General features: G+C 30.8%; 1 protein-coding gene across 1 annotated transcript in view; it reads right to left on the bottom strand.

Annotated features, from left to right (window-relative positions):
• Positions 1-15,959, bottom strand: part of LOC145297864 (uncharacterized) — a 307,728-nt gene that overhangs the window by 270,450 nt on the left and 21,319 nt on the right. Inside the window, exons 7-10 of the mRNA XM_080144191.1 lie at positions 14,504-14,589; positions 12,159-12,259; positions 9,279-9,446; positions 3,292-3,358 (exon numbers count right to left, since the gene is read on the bottom strand). Coding sequence (XP_080000317.1) covers positions 3,292-3,358; positions 9,279-9,446; positions 12,159-12,259; positions 14,504-14,589 — 422 coding nt within the window. The remainder of the gene's footprint in view (positions 1-3,291; positions 3,359-9,278; positions 9,447-12,158; positions 12,260-14,503; positions 14,590-15,959) is intronic.

Raw genomic sequence — 15,959 nt, forward strand, 5'->3', positions numbered from 1 at the left:
AGGCTCCTGTCGCTCTTGGGATTTGTACACAACTGACCAACTAGTAGATGGCCTGCAACAAAAAATAAAACTGATTTTGATCAAATGGAAATGGAATCATGTCGTCTTTTCTAGGACAACAATTTTATCGTTTCACCCTGTACATTGTTTGGAATTAGTTTATAACAACAGTATAAAAATTTGAAAGAAATATTTTCTCTGAGGCTATTCAAAATGGCAGAAAATCAAACAGAATTCTCCAAGTTTGAACAGTTCTGTCATCAAATATTTAATGACTGAAAAGTGGAAATGATATAAAATTTACAGCGGAAAGCCTTCCACTCAAATAGTTTATTCCTTCAAACTGCTAGACTTTGGAATTCCCTCCCAGGCTCCTGCTTCCCTGACTGTACTGACATGCGAAAGTTCAAGTGTAATGTGTACAGACATCTCGCTGCTCAACTCCCTATATAGTAACCCTGTAAATTTGGCCCTAAATAGTAGCCGCTTATGTCCAAGTGGTACTGTGCCTTGTTTGGAGTGAAAAAACAGTAAAAGAAAGAAAAAAAAAAACGCTAAATGTATGATAATTGACAGAGAAGTATGTTTTAGTAAAAAGAATGGTTTTTTTATTTATGTACGACATATTAAGGCACAACAAATGTACGACAAAGCACAAATGCTCCTGATGATTCTTTATTGATGCAATAATTAAGCACGACATGAAACGCAAGGTTTTTATTTGAAAATTCATCCTATTTATTGAATGATCATCGTGTAGAATGGAAAAAGTATTAGCACATCTACATAAATGCTTGTGTGTATATCACATCTCATCTTTCAATCGTAGGTGTGTCCCTATTCTTCTTGAGATTCTCATCGATAGCTCTGCTCTTGAGAAGAAATTGATTCTCAAACTTCTTGATCTTTTTTTCTCATCAAATCTTTTTTGAAGTTCATATATTAAATCCATTGCACTTTCTGCTTGTAAAGTTTGTTTTTTTTACATAGGTATTACCACTTATCAAAGCCCAGATGCCACTCGAGGATAAGAGTTAAAGAGTGTACAGTAGTCAATTGGACAATATAGTAATCGTTAGTAATGGAAATTCGGAAAATTTATTAACTTAAGTGGAACGGCTCATCAAGAACTTGTTTACGTTGGACTTGAAGACAACCATATTGTAGTCAGCTGGAAAGCAGGCAAACGGAAGACAGTTCCACATGTGTGCCGTTCTAAGAAAGAAACTTTGTTCATAGAATCTAGGTTTAGGTTTAGACACAAATAAAGAGTGGGGGAAATTATTGATAGTGTTTTCAGCTAGACGAGTGTTTCTCATGAAAGTCTGGTTAGGGGGGACTATAGATTGGAGCTCAGACGAGCACTTGCCATGAAAATAACGATAAAACAGAGATGTACCTGGCTCTTATATAGATAGAGAATGGCATCAGCAGTGAGATATCTACTGGATCGATAGAAGGATCCCACCATTTTTCCAGCAACCTTGGCAACAGATTTGATGTATGTGTTTCATTTCAGATCAGGAGTAAAGGTAAAGCCCAGAAGCTTGTCAAAACATGAAGCCTCCCCAAGATGAAACCATTCATTTAAATTGGTGCTAGATGAGGATCAGATCAAGTCGGTTCTCTATATTGTTCAAAGCACTTTCTCACGCCTGATGCTATTCTCTTATCTCTACAAATTTACTATCAGACCATGTATTGAGTATTGCTGTCATATTTGGGCTGCTGACAGATCCATTAGGGACCCGGAATCATTTGCTCACAATGAAACTTCAGACGTTGTTATATTTGAAGTGGTAGATCTCTATCCCATTTCAGGGTTCTTAATATGATGCAGAAGCATATCTGCAATTTTATTGGCCCAACTTTTTCTACGACCTTTCTCTCACACAGCTATGATGTTGTTAGTCTCAGTCTTTTCTATAAATACTATTATGGTACGTGTTTGTTAGATTGTCTGATCTATTCCCTGCTTCCTTTATTCCAGCTCGTTTGACTCGTTGGTCTAGTGGTTTCCATCAATTCATTGTTTTGATACCACATTGTAATACAGCTTCCTATTCTAGGAGCTTCCTTCCAAGAACTGCAAGCTTCTGAAATTCTTCTGGCTGTTTTCCTCCTAACTATAGTCTTAGTCTTTTCAAGACTAAGGTCAATAGGAATCTCCTACATTTGCAATAATCATTTTTCATTTTTGTTAGCTCCTTACATAAAGCGGCTTCACGCCTTGTCTGGAGCAATTTCCATTAAAACAAATGTTGATAGTAAATAATATTTTGAAATGCATTACTTCTTTAATGGCTATGCCATGATCAGATGGATATGCAGCAGTCAGCCAGAAGAAAGAATCTCTTCAGTCATGCTCTATTAGAAGCTTGTTATTGAGGGTATTTTGGATACGTTATGCGTTTAAGTATCTCAGGTAGTTTGGCTATGGACAGCATGCCACTTCCTGCACTAACTTGATAACATATGAATCCCACAAATCACAAGTAATCTACAAAACTTTCACTTTTCTGTCCTCTCCTTTTATTTTCTTTTTTTGTGTAAAATTTATGTGATTATTTAAACTTACACTTATTTAGGAAAAGAAAAATAAAGAAAAAGTTGTGTACCAACTTGTCATGACATGAAGATGTTATATTTCAGAAATCACAAAAAATTGATTAAGTTATTTTATTTTTTTTTTTTTTGGATTTAAGAAAATCAAATTTTATACTTTTTAGCCATTAAAAAGTTTTCATTATTTTGAATACAAACAAAATCTCTGTAATCGAATTAAATCGTCGCCCTTGAATTTTGGCAAAAGTTTAAAATATGGTGCCTAGCATTTCTCCCATTCAACTAGTTGTAAAATTTGATTTTCTTAAATAAAAAAAAAACTACATGATCAAATTACACAATTTTTGGAATATGCCATCTTCGTTTTGTGACAGATATGTACATCATAAAGACTTTTCTGCATTTTCTTTTACTTAAAATTTTCATAATTAGTGCAAGTTTAAATAAGCACCAAAATTTATTATATGAAATTTTTTACTTGTTTGTGTTTTTTTTTTCTTTTCAAACAATATCCAAAATTGGAAGTTATCGACTCCCCCTCCATCACCACTAAGACCTTTCAAATAATTCTCTCCATACCTCACAATAAAACATCATCCCAGACTAAAAAGATCATCTATATTTGTCTACTGTACTTGTCTGGAGTGATTTCCATAATTTTTTTTTTTTCAATACATCATCCCAGAAATCTAAACAAAAAATAATCGTTTATATTTGTATACGTACCTTCCAGAGCCTCTTCTTGATCGATGACATCGTTTTCTATTTTTTCTTTCAGTTCCAAAATGGTTTCCTGTAATGAATGAACGTAACATATTAAGGTACTCAGAAAGTGTTTTGGGTTAAGTGTAGAAAGTTAGAAAGTCGTAACTGACATGGTTTGATACCAAGGTCAAAGTAGTCGGATAAACATCATCATCTTTCGCCCGTAGTCGAGATCAGGGAATTTGAATGCTCACGACAGATATCCTGGTCCTGCATGACTGCTTCCGGGTCCTGTTTTCCAATATTAGCATCCCTCACAATGGCATCTGGGTATGTGAGCAGTTTACTTCTGGAATGGTTAGTAGGGTTCCACAAAAGTAGGGAAGGGATGACTTCATTTACTGCTCTAAAACAATGGCCTTAAAACTGAACACATCTTGCTTTGACAATAGATGATGCAAGTGGAAGTTCGCCATATATTTGTTGTTTGGTCGGATGTTTTGGGCTCTAATGAGGAAGCGATTAAATGCATTGTTTTTCCAGGCATGTTTCCAACTTTTTGGAAAGTGTTCATGTTTCTGAACCATAGAGGACAACGAGTGTATTATAGATTTAAAAATTTTCAATTTGATGTTTTTGCTGAAATGTGATCTCCATATTTTGCGCAAACCATTAGAAGTCGACCATGCCATCCATTTTCTAAGGCTAAAATCTTTGAATGAAGACACAATAAAGGATCTTAGGTACTTATAATCATCAACGATTATAAAAAATATAAGATTAAGCGAGTGGTCGATCTAGTCATGTGACTCGTTAGAGACAAGTAAAGATATACATGCAGGTGCTACTAGATCAGGCTGTCTGAACATATTGGCTTCCTGAGGTAAAATGCACCTAACATTGATGCTTTTTGTTTTTCTACTTCCTTTTGCAGAACTTAATTATGTTCTGCAAAACCAGAAACAAAAACAATGACCAACATTTTCCCCCTTTTCCTTTCTTCCCATTTCCCTTTCCTCTTTTTAACTCCCCCACTTCCTGTCTGTTTTTCTAACTTAAAATGTTCCAAACATTAATACTGTAACCCTTTTCCCTCTCCCATTACAAAACTCATGTTTTGCATGGCAGGGAACAAAAACAATAAAATCCACTATAAAACAACCAAACCAAACCAAACCAAACACTACAAATTAGCGATTGAAGATACAAAGAACTTGAAGAGTAAAAACCTCCTTCAAAATAACTGAATACAACATAAATACTATTTCCAAAATAACTGGATTCGGCATTAAATAACATGAAAAGGGTTGATATGCCGTAAAACAAAACAACTAAACCAAATATATGCATGTGAATCAACTGAAGTTAGAATGTAGAAATCATATTATACTGTTATGTAGTGTATAGATGGTTAGGGACATGGTTGACCTATACAGAAGCAGCTCTTGTTAGGGAAATAGATCCTATTAAAAATTAAATTTGTTGTTTCTTTGATACTGGTGCAGTTTGTGGCCCATACTAAAACTGATGTTTCGTCAGCATCTTTTGCCTGCTTAACGCAAATAGCTGGACGATGCTGAATAAAAACGATCCAATGTCAAAATTAAAATGAGGCGATGTTATCAATAGGGATGTGACTACAGCATATTCTTTTAATTGTTTTGACACTTAAGTATATATCCGTTAATATCTTATATGTTTTTATATAGACTGATGTGGTTCTCGGTTGATTAAGTGTGTCTAACTGTGTCGGATATATACCCGAGAGTCGAAAGAATGAAAAGAATATTCTGTTGTCACAGCCCTAATTATCAAGCAGGAAAAAATAATGAATCATTCAATACAAGAAAAAATATTCACAAAAAAAAAAAAAATAATGCAACAACTATTATTATTCTTTTTTTAATTAATTAATTTTTTTTACAAGAATTTTTTTTTTTTTCACAAGAAAATCAAAATTTTGAGGGTTTTTTTAAAACTATGTTTTTAGGGTTAGGGTTTCCAAGATTTTTTTTTTTTTTTTCAAAAATTTTTGCGGAATTTATGTTGTTGTTGCAATATTTTTGATTTAAGAGGGTATGATCACTGAAAGTTGGAAGGTTCTACTTATAGACACTGACGAAAGGAATCAACCAATGAAATGGAGGCATATTTTGCTAGCAACTAATCAGAAACCAGAATTACTCCATAAAAATATTGAATCTTTTAGCATTCCGGCACATAATTTTTTTGTGTCAACACGAGAAAGATCTTTTGCTGTTTGCCTGCGGAATTTTAAAGTCCAAGACTTATACAAACCAGCTATTCATCGAAAACTCCTCATCTCCAGGACTTGTACCTATGCATAGGAAACTCTTCTGAAATTAAACATGGCTTACAATTCAAGAGTTGCCGTTAGTGCAGACAAATTTAAAAATCTACTCAATTCCCAATAAAAACATTTCATCTACTGATAGATAAACTGCTGGAAGTTGAAAAAGTCCTTAGCCAATCAGATTGCGAGATTGTAGGTGAAAATTTTTAAATGCAAATTGAATAGATTTTAAAATTCGCCTGTGCTAATGCTGACAAAAAAATCGGTTTTAGCATGGGTTACAAACTGTAGCAATAAATCTCTTTTCTGCCGGGTGATCAAGCAGTTTTAAACTTGTAAAAAATATTCTTTTAAAGGGTGCTTTTATTCACAAAAAGTTAAACAATTTGTTTTTATTAACAAAAAATACATTATGTGAAAATAACAACATTTTAGTTCTTACGAATCTGGATTTTTTAGATACCAATGATTATTTTTATTATTTGGATTCTTTAGACTAGTGGTTTCAGCATTAGTTTGCACAATATTTTGGCTAATGTAAACTCCGACCTTTTTCAACTGTATCTTGTCAAACTCAGACATTTTTCTGCTGGAAACATGCATAGAATATCAAGCAAAACCCTTTATTTAATCCACAGGAATAGCATGCTCTTGTTACGTTATCCATGACTGGGTAAAAGTCCTAGGTAATTGGCAATTGCAGTTTGGTTGTTGCCCGCACTGAGAATTGAACCTTCAACCTATAGAAGAGTGCAATAGAATAATGATCATAGTCCTCGATAACTAATTATGCAGCTATATAATATTGCATAAAATATTTATATTTTTTTATTATTTATTATTATTTTTATTTTTCATCATCCTGTCTCATGCTTGAGGTTAGACCTTTCATGAATAAACTTCCAACTTTCAGTCATTTTGTTTGTGCCACTCGCAAGAATTAGATCGTCATCAACTGATCTCCTCTGCATCTTAAGTGGTCTCTCACATAACTTTAAGCCATCAACACACTTTGGGGCGTTTTAGAAGCTTGACGGTGGATGATGTAGCCATACCAGTTCTAGACGTCGTTGTGCAACATATTTTCTCGTGAAGGCCAATAGGAGTGAAACTAAATGATAAATAAAAGATTGCTGAAAGGAGTTTAAAACTGCCAAAAGGAAATTATCTACTTTTGTTAAATAGCAAGAGGAGTAACACAAAGGCTTCAAAATTTTTACAAAAACATATGCCTATGCTTGTCTGAATGGAGCAGTTCGCATCTGGTCACAGTTCGACAATAGGCACACATAAAAAGTTAATTCTATAGCAACAAATGTCAGCTTTTGTGCTTCTTCAATTAAAAGTTATATAATTAATGAGATGTACGTGACCAGTGTTGTCCGGGATACAGTGAAGACATTTTCGTTTTAACTTTTATTGTTTACACATTTTAAAATTCATACAGAAAGAGAAATAAAAATGGTGTCATATAATATTCTTCAATTTAAAATATGACTTATCGACTTTGCTGATTTTTATTTTTAGGTGATTATTTAAAAATGTTTTATATTCCTAGTCATCTGGGTTGGACTAAGTAATTTTTTAAATAAATTGTAACAAAGTAGATTATAATATTGCATTATTATTATTATTATTATTATTATTATTATTATTATTGTTATTATTATTGTTATTATTATTATTATTATTATTATTATTATTATCATTGTTATTATTGTTATTATTATTATTATTATTATTGTTATCATTATTATTATTGTTATTATTATTATTATTATTATTATTATCATTGTTATTATTATTATTATTATTATTATCATTGTTATTATTATTATCATTATTATTATTATTATTATCATTGTTATTATTATTATTATTATCATTATTATTATTATCATTATTATTATTATTATTATCATTGTTATTATTATTATTATTATTATTATCATTGTTATTATTATTATTATTATTATTATCATTGTTATTATTATTATTATTATTATTATTATCATTGTTATTATTATTATTATTATTATCATTGTTATTATTATTATTATTATTGTCATTGTTATTATTATTATTATTATTATTATTGTTGTTATTATTATTATTATTATTATTATTATCATCATTGTTATTATCGTTATTATTATTATTATTATTATTGTTATTATTATTATTATTATTATTATTATTATTGTTATTATTATTATTATTATCATTGTTATTATTGCTATTATTATTATTATTGTTATTATTATTGTTATTATTATTATTATTATTGTTATTATTATTATTATTATTATTATTATCATTGTTATTATTGTTATTATTATTATTATTATTATTATTATCATTGTTATTATAGTTATTATTATTATTATTATTATCATTGTTATTATTGTTATTATTATTATTATTATCATTATTATTATTATTATTATTGCACATGGTACAATAATAGCAGATGACAATTGGCTCATTAGAAGCCAAGTCGAATATTTGGGTCTAACTTTGAAAGTCTGACAAGTCAACTTTATATGTTATATTATTTTATAATTTATTTTTCAGAAATTGCAATTAAATAGCGTCATATTGATTTATATAATTTCTTAAAACACTTGTATTATTTGGACGACTGTTCTTATCTCATATGTTATTCTTTCAATGTCTTGGCCGATGTAATCTCTGACCTTCTTCAGGCCCAGTTTGTCAAATTTGGGAATCTTCATGCCGAACTCAGGAATCTGTGCAGAATCCTTTATTTAATCCATTAGACTCTTGCTCTCATTCCGTCAACCATGATAGAGTAGAAGTCTGATGTTATTTGCAACTGTATTCTGACTCATGACACAATGGATGTAAGTGCTAATTAATCTTCAGTTCTACCACTATCCCATCACTGCAATGTTGCATTCCTGTGCCTGTTTACAAGTAATTTAATGGAATGTGCTCTTATGAACTCATCGCACTTGTATCCCCTCGATGTACATACCCTTGACAAACCTGTACAACAGCAAAATCCCATCCCTTTACTGTAGAGGTCCCTAGATGCCGAAAGCCTTCTATTCTAATTATTTCTTCTCCCAGACTGCTAGACTTTGAAATTCCCTCCCTGTTTCCTACTTCTTTCACTTTACTATCATGCACAATTTGAAATGCAATATGAACAAACATCTTAGTAGCTCCTTATGTCTAACTAGCAATATGCCTTGTTTGAGGTGAACAAGGGTAAAAAAAAAGTGACAGTCTTTTGGAGGTTGGAGGTTCAATCCTCAGTACAGGCAATATTAATACCATTATAAAATACAGGTGATATTAATAGAATCATGGCGATATTAAGAATACAATTATGAATTACTTAAGACATCTACTCGGTCATGGCTGACAGAATGAGAGCATGCTACACTCATGGATTAAATAACAGTTCAATGAGACATACCTGAAAAAGGTTGAAGGTTACATCGGCCGAAACGTTGTGAGAATGACATCCAAGATGAGAATAATAGTCCAAATAAACCCAATAATACAAAATTACTAACCATCATCTCAAAAATTCTTAAACATAACATCTTAAGATCTTAATAACTGAAAATGTTTACTACAAACAAAAGAGTCGGATAATATATTTATGTCAATCAAATATTAAGATTACATCCATAGAAAAAATATCAATAAAGAAAAGCATTACCTCATTGTGCTTGATGAGGGATTCAAGTTTCGATAGAGGTTTTACTTGGGACAGTTTCAGGTCATTGATATTTGATTCAAGCTTGCAGACTTTATTCTGAAGGTCATCAATTTGACCATTCTTTTCCTTGCCGTCTTCTTCAAGGACTTGTATTTTGGTCAAGTATTGCTGGAAAGATAAACAAAAGAAACTATTTATGTTAGCTGTTGGAGTTCAGCAGATATGGCAGACATGATAGTGTTGTTAAGTAACGCTTGAGAATTGTTTATTATTATTATTATTATTATTATTATTATTATTAGGGGTCACAACAAGGGTAAGAACCATTCGAAGATAAAAGTTAATGAGATGGAAAAGATTGCCAGCCAAGAAATGAGGTTTGGTTGTTTTGTTTTACAGCAACCATTTTGGATTATTTAATGTTGAAATATAAACGTCAAAACGACATTAGTTTTGCACCATCCTAATATTTATATAAGTTAATCATCATAGCAATCCAAGCAGTAATTGAAGTTGCTTCACGTCAATATAGTCATAACTACAGGAAAGTATTGACTCGTAAATATAACATTGTGATTCATAACACATGTGCTAAATATCGGCATAATAATACAATACTAATGTTTTATACAAAAAATAATTATCCATAATAATAATAATAATAATTCTGATTTCGTTTATCAACATCTCTCTGGAAAGGGATGGGATTCATTTCCAGAGGATTTCCCTTAATCCCGGCTTCGAACCAGGAGCTTCAAACATCACGGGTTTTTCTAAGGATGTTAGTAGTACCTACAATTGCAGAGGTCTGAAGGCCGCCTAAAACATTGTGGATTTGTAGTTTTTTCAATTGTCCTTCCAGATGACTTGATACTACTCCTAGTGTACCAACTATGACCGGGATTATTTGTGTTTTAACCCTGTGTATACGCCTTATCTCCAAGGCCAATGGAGCATAATTGCTCCACTTCTCGTTCTCCTTCTCTCTCACATTCCTGTCCCAAGGTACTGAAAAGTCTACAATCTGCCAGTTTTTTGAGACCTTGTTAATGACGACCAAATCCGGACGATTATGTTCCAATTGCTTGGTCGTTATGACACTTTTGTCTCACCATACCTCTACCTTATAATAATAATAATAATAATAATAATAATAATAATAATAATAATAATAATAATGCTACTGTTGAAGGTGGGGATGATATAGTGAAGAAAATAATGGAAATAAGATAAAATAGCCACATGATTAAAATGTTCAGAAAACATTGACAATGACAAAGTAAGAATAAAGAACCAAATAAAATAATGCACTAGCGCAATAAATAATCAAAAGAATGATACATCCAAGCAAATAAAACTCTACTAAAGAAATAGCAAAACAATATCCCCAATGGAGCAAATCAAATTTTATTTTTTAGTTACAGAAAGCTCTAATCTACAGTATAGTATCGTATCTGTCTTACTGTAAACAGATTGCAATTGAAAACAAAGCCCTATATCAAGACCATAAGCAAATCTTTTCAGATAATATTTTATATAAATAAAAAATTAATGGAAAATATGAGGAAATGTAGTTTACTGAAGGAAGTGTCAGAGCAGATATTTCTACTATTATATATAAAGGAACTTTGTCTGTGTGTTTGCGTGACTGTGCATCAGTGAGTTCGTTCCCTTATGAGCGCACAAAATGACTGAGACGATTTTTTTAAATTTTACACAAATGTACCTTATGTGCCTGGGAGTGTTCTTAGATAGGTTTAGTATCGGAATGCCTCTGATAATTAATGAAAATCAATAATTGAAAAAAATTTAAATCTGATTTTGACCAAAGTTAACACTTTTACAAAGTCTAACCACACAAACAAATGTGTCCGGCATATAAAATCAACAGTAGATTCTTTTATATAACAGGGGCACATTCGAAATGAATGTTTCTGTTCTGAGCACACTTGAAGTATTATACTTGATTTTTGCATTTTGAACCTAAATTCAAACCATTATCACCACACAAGTAGAAGGGTCAGGTATATAAAACATACAATAGGTTCTTGGATATAACAAGGGTGCATACAAAATGAATGTTTCTGTTTAGAGCACAATTGAAGCATGATACTTGTAGTTTTGCATTTTAAACATTTTAGCTATTATATATAAAAATTATAATTTTATAAAATCAACAGTAGGTTCTTTACAGTGCAGTGTATTATGGACTAAGTCAGTGCAGGGAGGAATGTGAAGCTTCCTCCCGGTGCACCGTTATGGGTCCCCAATTAGAGATAGCAATTAATTGATTTCATTGAAAAAAAAAAACGGGTGATTTCACTGATATCGATGGCAATAAAACATGAGAGGGTGAAACATTCGTAGATTTTTATTAACTTCTGGGCAACATAGCGTCTCCTTGTTAGTAGTATCTAATCGATAAAATCGATAGGAATTTCTATATTTATTTTTGAAGAACACAAAATGATGATAATAATAATAATAATAATAATAATAATAATAATAATAATAATAATAATAATTGTAGTAATTGACTGGCTAGTCAGAATCAAATATTGGGTGAAAGCTCTTGATGTCAAACTTCGAAAATTAATTTAATCGACTTAATTTTATATTAATTTATACATACGTGTGTGTATGTATGTATATATATATATATATATATATATATATATGTATATATATATATATATATGTATATATATATATATATATATATATATATATATATATATATATATATATAAAGAAGAAGAAGAAGAAGAAGAAGAAGAAGAAGACGAAGAAGAAAGAATAAACATGAAATAATATAAGCAGCATAAAGAAAATATAATGAGGTTACATACAATATCAAGCAAAAGTAAATCAAATACTAACATAAGTTAATGAAGCCGCGATTTTCAATTCCTGACATTCTTTACTTTTCATTTCAAGTTGTTTAGTCAATTCACTCAGTTGCTCCTCTTTATATTCAATATCTGAAATAAAAAATACAACTCACACTTCAATTTTAAAATTAATTCTCCTTATACTTCTATTTACAAAGCACAAAATGGAAATAAAAATAATTTTATGCCCTACTTAAATAAATGCAGCAAACACAGTCTTGTTTTTACTAATTTATTTTTGAGAATTTTTGAAATGATACTTATTTTGACTATTCAGATTACTTTTCTCATTTTGGTCATAATGCTCATGATGTTTGAGCCGATGATGATCTATATATATTCATCAATATTCCACTTCAGTATTTTGATTTGTTAAGTAACCACCTTCCTTAATCTCGTTATCTATTCTAATATGGTAATACAAATGTGAAGCAATTGATAATAACAGAACCAGAATATATATTGGGTCCACACACTGCTGATTCAAAGACAGATTCAATAACTATATAGTATCATTTAAAATACCTACTGTAAATAATGACAAGAAAACAACATCATTAGCAAAATGGGTAAGGGAACTAAAAATTAATAATATTGAATACAAACTGAAATGGTCTATATTATAAAGTGCTGGTAAATACTTACCAAATAAGTCTGGCCAATACAATCTTTGCACTCTAGAATCATATCATATAATAACATTTTAAGATTAAGAAAGGCTACTAAACAAACGACAGGAAATTATTCAAAATTGTTTGCATAGAGCTAAGTATATCCTGTCTCAACTAAAACCTGATTAGATTAAATAGAAAAAATTAAGAGAAAAAATTAATAAAAATAAATAAATAAGATAAATAAATAATTAAGATAAAATAAAAATAAAATTTACCTGGATTGGAGGTAACTAAATAAACTAAATATATGCTATTTATGCACCCATTTACATGTCGATAGTAGAAAAATCAAACCCCTAAAACTAAACATATTAACCTATCAAATTTATACATATAGCATTAGGGAAAAGTTAACTACCCGAATAAAAATAAAATAATGACAACCATCGAAAATAACTTTATATATATAGTCATATAAATAGCTTTGCCACGATAATTAATCCAAACTTCACCGTATAGAAAAAAATATAACTACCAACACACACGTTTCTTTAAATCTTATTAATAAGCCCACATCCAGTTAAAAGAAATACCAACCCGACCATAAGTACATATACCTTATATGTAATCTAGTAAATAAGTAAATAAATAAGAACCCCCAAAAAACTAAAAACAAATGAAAGAATGAAAAATAGCGAAAAATAAAAAACTAAATTAATATATAAAATAGAATAAAAAAATAATAAGAAAAAACACTTATCAAGAGAGAGTCGCCAGCAGTAATAAACAGACAACCATAAAACAACCTAGCACCTAAGTAGTAGTGACGCTCAGTCTTAATCTGAACACCAGAAAACTAAAAACAAATGAATGAATAATAAAAATAGAGAGATAAAAATTTTTAAAATAATAATGAAAATTACACTTGTGAAAAGCAAAATAAAGCCACCACCAATAAAAGATATGCAACTGGATAAATAATCTAAGATACAAGAAATTCTCAAATCGAGGACAATAAAGCAACCGCTAAGTTAAAAGACTACCTAACACCTCCATTGCTCGTATTCACAAAGTGTACACCCCAAACTTTCCCGAAATATAAGTCGCACTCAAATATCTCAAAAACCAATGTAATCTTGACACCCATTTCAATATCAATTCTTTTTTGGTCTGGTGAAGTATTGTCTCTGAATTGGGACTCCACTGAAACATGTATGCACATATGTAACCAATAATGTTTGTATAATAAATGGACTATATACCAGCTCTGTCCTATATTGCACACTCTTTAATAACCACGTAAGTTTCACTGGATTTACCTCTGGGAAACTAATCGGTATATATCTATATATATATATATATATATATATATATATATATATATATATATATATATATATAATTAAATCCCCGAAACAGTGTTTCATGGTAAACAACTGATGATCCCTTGAAAAATAAATTATTGGTACTATAGTAAATTCGAGAGCGAGTTGATGCAGTGATTGCAGGTGATTAAATGACTTACTGACTAGATGGTTTTCTAACGAATGATAAAAAATATTTTTTTGTATAGTTTTAAAGGTTAAAAACTTCAAAGACTATATATGTGTGTGTGTGTGTGTGTGTGTGTGTGTGTGTGTGTGTGTGTGTGTGTGTGTGTGTGTGTGTGTGTGTGTGTGTGTAAGAAACTAATACTTAACAATACTCAGGACAATCTCACCTGATAACATCTGTTTTCCCTTTTCTTGAAGTCCATTAATTTCATCTTTGGCTTGTTGAAGAGCTTTTTCTAATTTTTTCTTGCCTCTGAAAAAAGACACAATTTGCATCATTTACTTGCAGGATTACCAAGATGGCCCGTAATACTGAAACATGTAGATCCTAATTCAAAAAGCAGCAGCAGCAGCAGCAAGCAAATATACTTTAAAATATCGACTCTGGATTGGATGAGATCTTAACATCAACATCTTCTTCCAGCCAGGCCAGAGAAGCCCAGAGAACATATTTCAAAAAGGGACATTTCAATATTTTTCACTAAGAATCATTTAGTTTCATATCTAGACCAAATTCATTAGCCTCCAGTGTCAGTTCCAGTTTCTTTCTGACCTGCTACAAAGGAAGCATGCAACTAAATTGCTACATGCAAACGAGCAGTAGCAGCCAGTGGCACACACACTACAAGAAACTATGTGCACTACACGTCATACATAGACTGATTCACTTAAATTGTTCTTATTATTTAGATTCATTGGACTACTGTTCTCACCTTGAGTATCATTTTCACAATGTTTTGGTCGGTATAACCTCCGACCTTCTTCAAATTCTGTTGAACTCGGGAATTTGAATGGAATCCTTTATTTATTTCACAGGGGTGGCATGCTCTTGTCCTATTAGCTATGACTGGAGAGAGGTACTAAGTAATTCGCAATTGTATTTTTCGGTCGCCCATACTGAGAATTGAACCTTCAACGTTCAGTGGAATATCACTTTTTACAATTGATTTTTCTAAGTACTCTAACCACTGCGCCAAATTCCTGAAACATTTCTGAGTTCGACAAGATACACCTGAAGGTGGGAGGTTACATAGACTGACATGTTGTGAAAATGACACTGAAGATGATAGCAATAGTCCGCTGAATCCAAATAATATGAATAACCAATCCTCATCTCAAAAAATCAGAAACGCTGCCTCACAATTACAAGTTTTGTTTTGGTTTTGCTTAATAGTTTTATGCTTATACAAAGTGTTTTTGTTTGTCATATGACCAGCAACAAATGACATCATTCTCATGAGCACAATAACGATTATTATTATTATTATTATTATTATTATTATTATTATTATTACTATTATTATTATTGTTATTATTATTATTATTATTATTATTATTATTATTATTTTATTTTTTTTTTTAATAAAGTTTTTTTCCCCCTCTGCAAAAAATCAACTTTTCTTCTTTTTTTTTTTATCAATCGAAGTTTTCTTGAATCAAGAGACTCCTTCTTGGAGCTAACACTTAATCTCTGCATAGATATTCATATACGCAAACATGACAGAAAAGAATAGACACTAAGATAAATATTTCCTAAGATTAATATATGCTTATTTGTATTTACAGATAAGAACAGTGCTATCTCATTAAAATTGCATCTAACAAAATTGAAGCATACCACAA

The sequence above is a fragment of the Euprymna scolopes genome, chromosome 2 (assembly GCF_053919585.1).
Source record: "Euprymna scolopes isolate OS-2025 chromosome 2, ASM5391958v1, whole genome shotgun sequence".
NCBI classification, from domain to species: Eukaryota; Metazoa; Mollusca; class Cephalopoda; order Sepiida; family Sepiolidae; genus Euprymna; species Euprymna scolopes.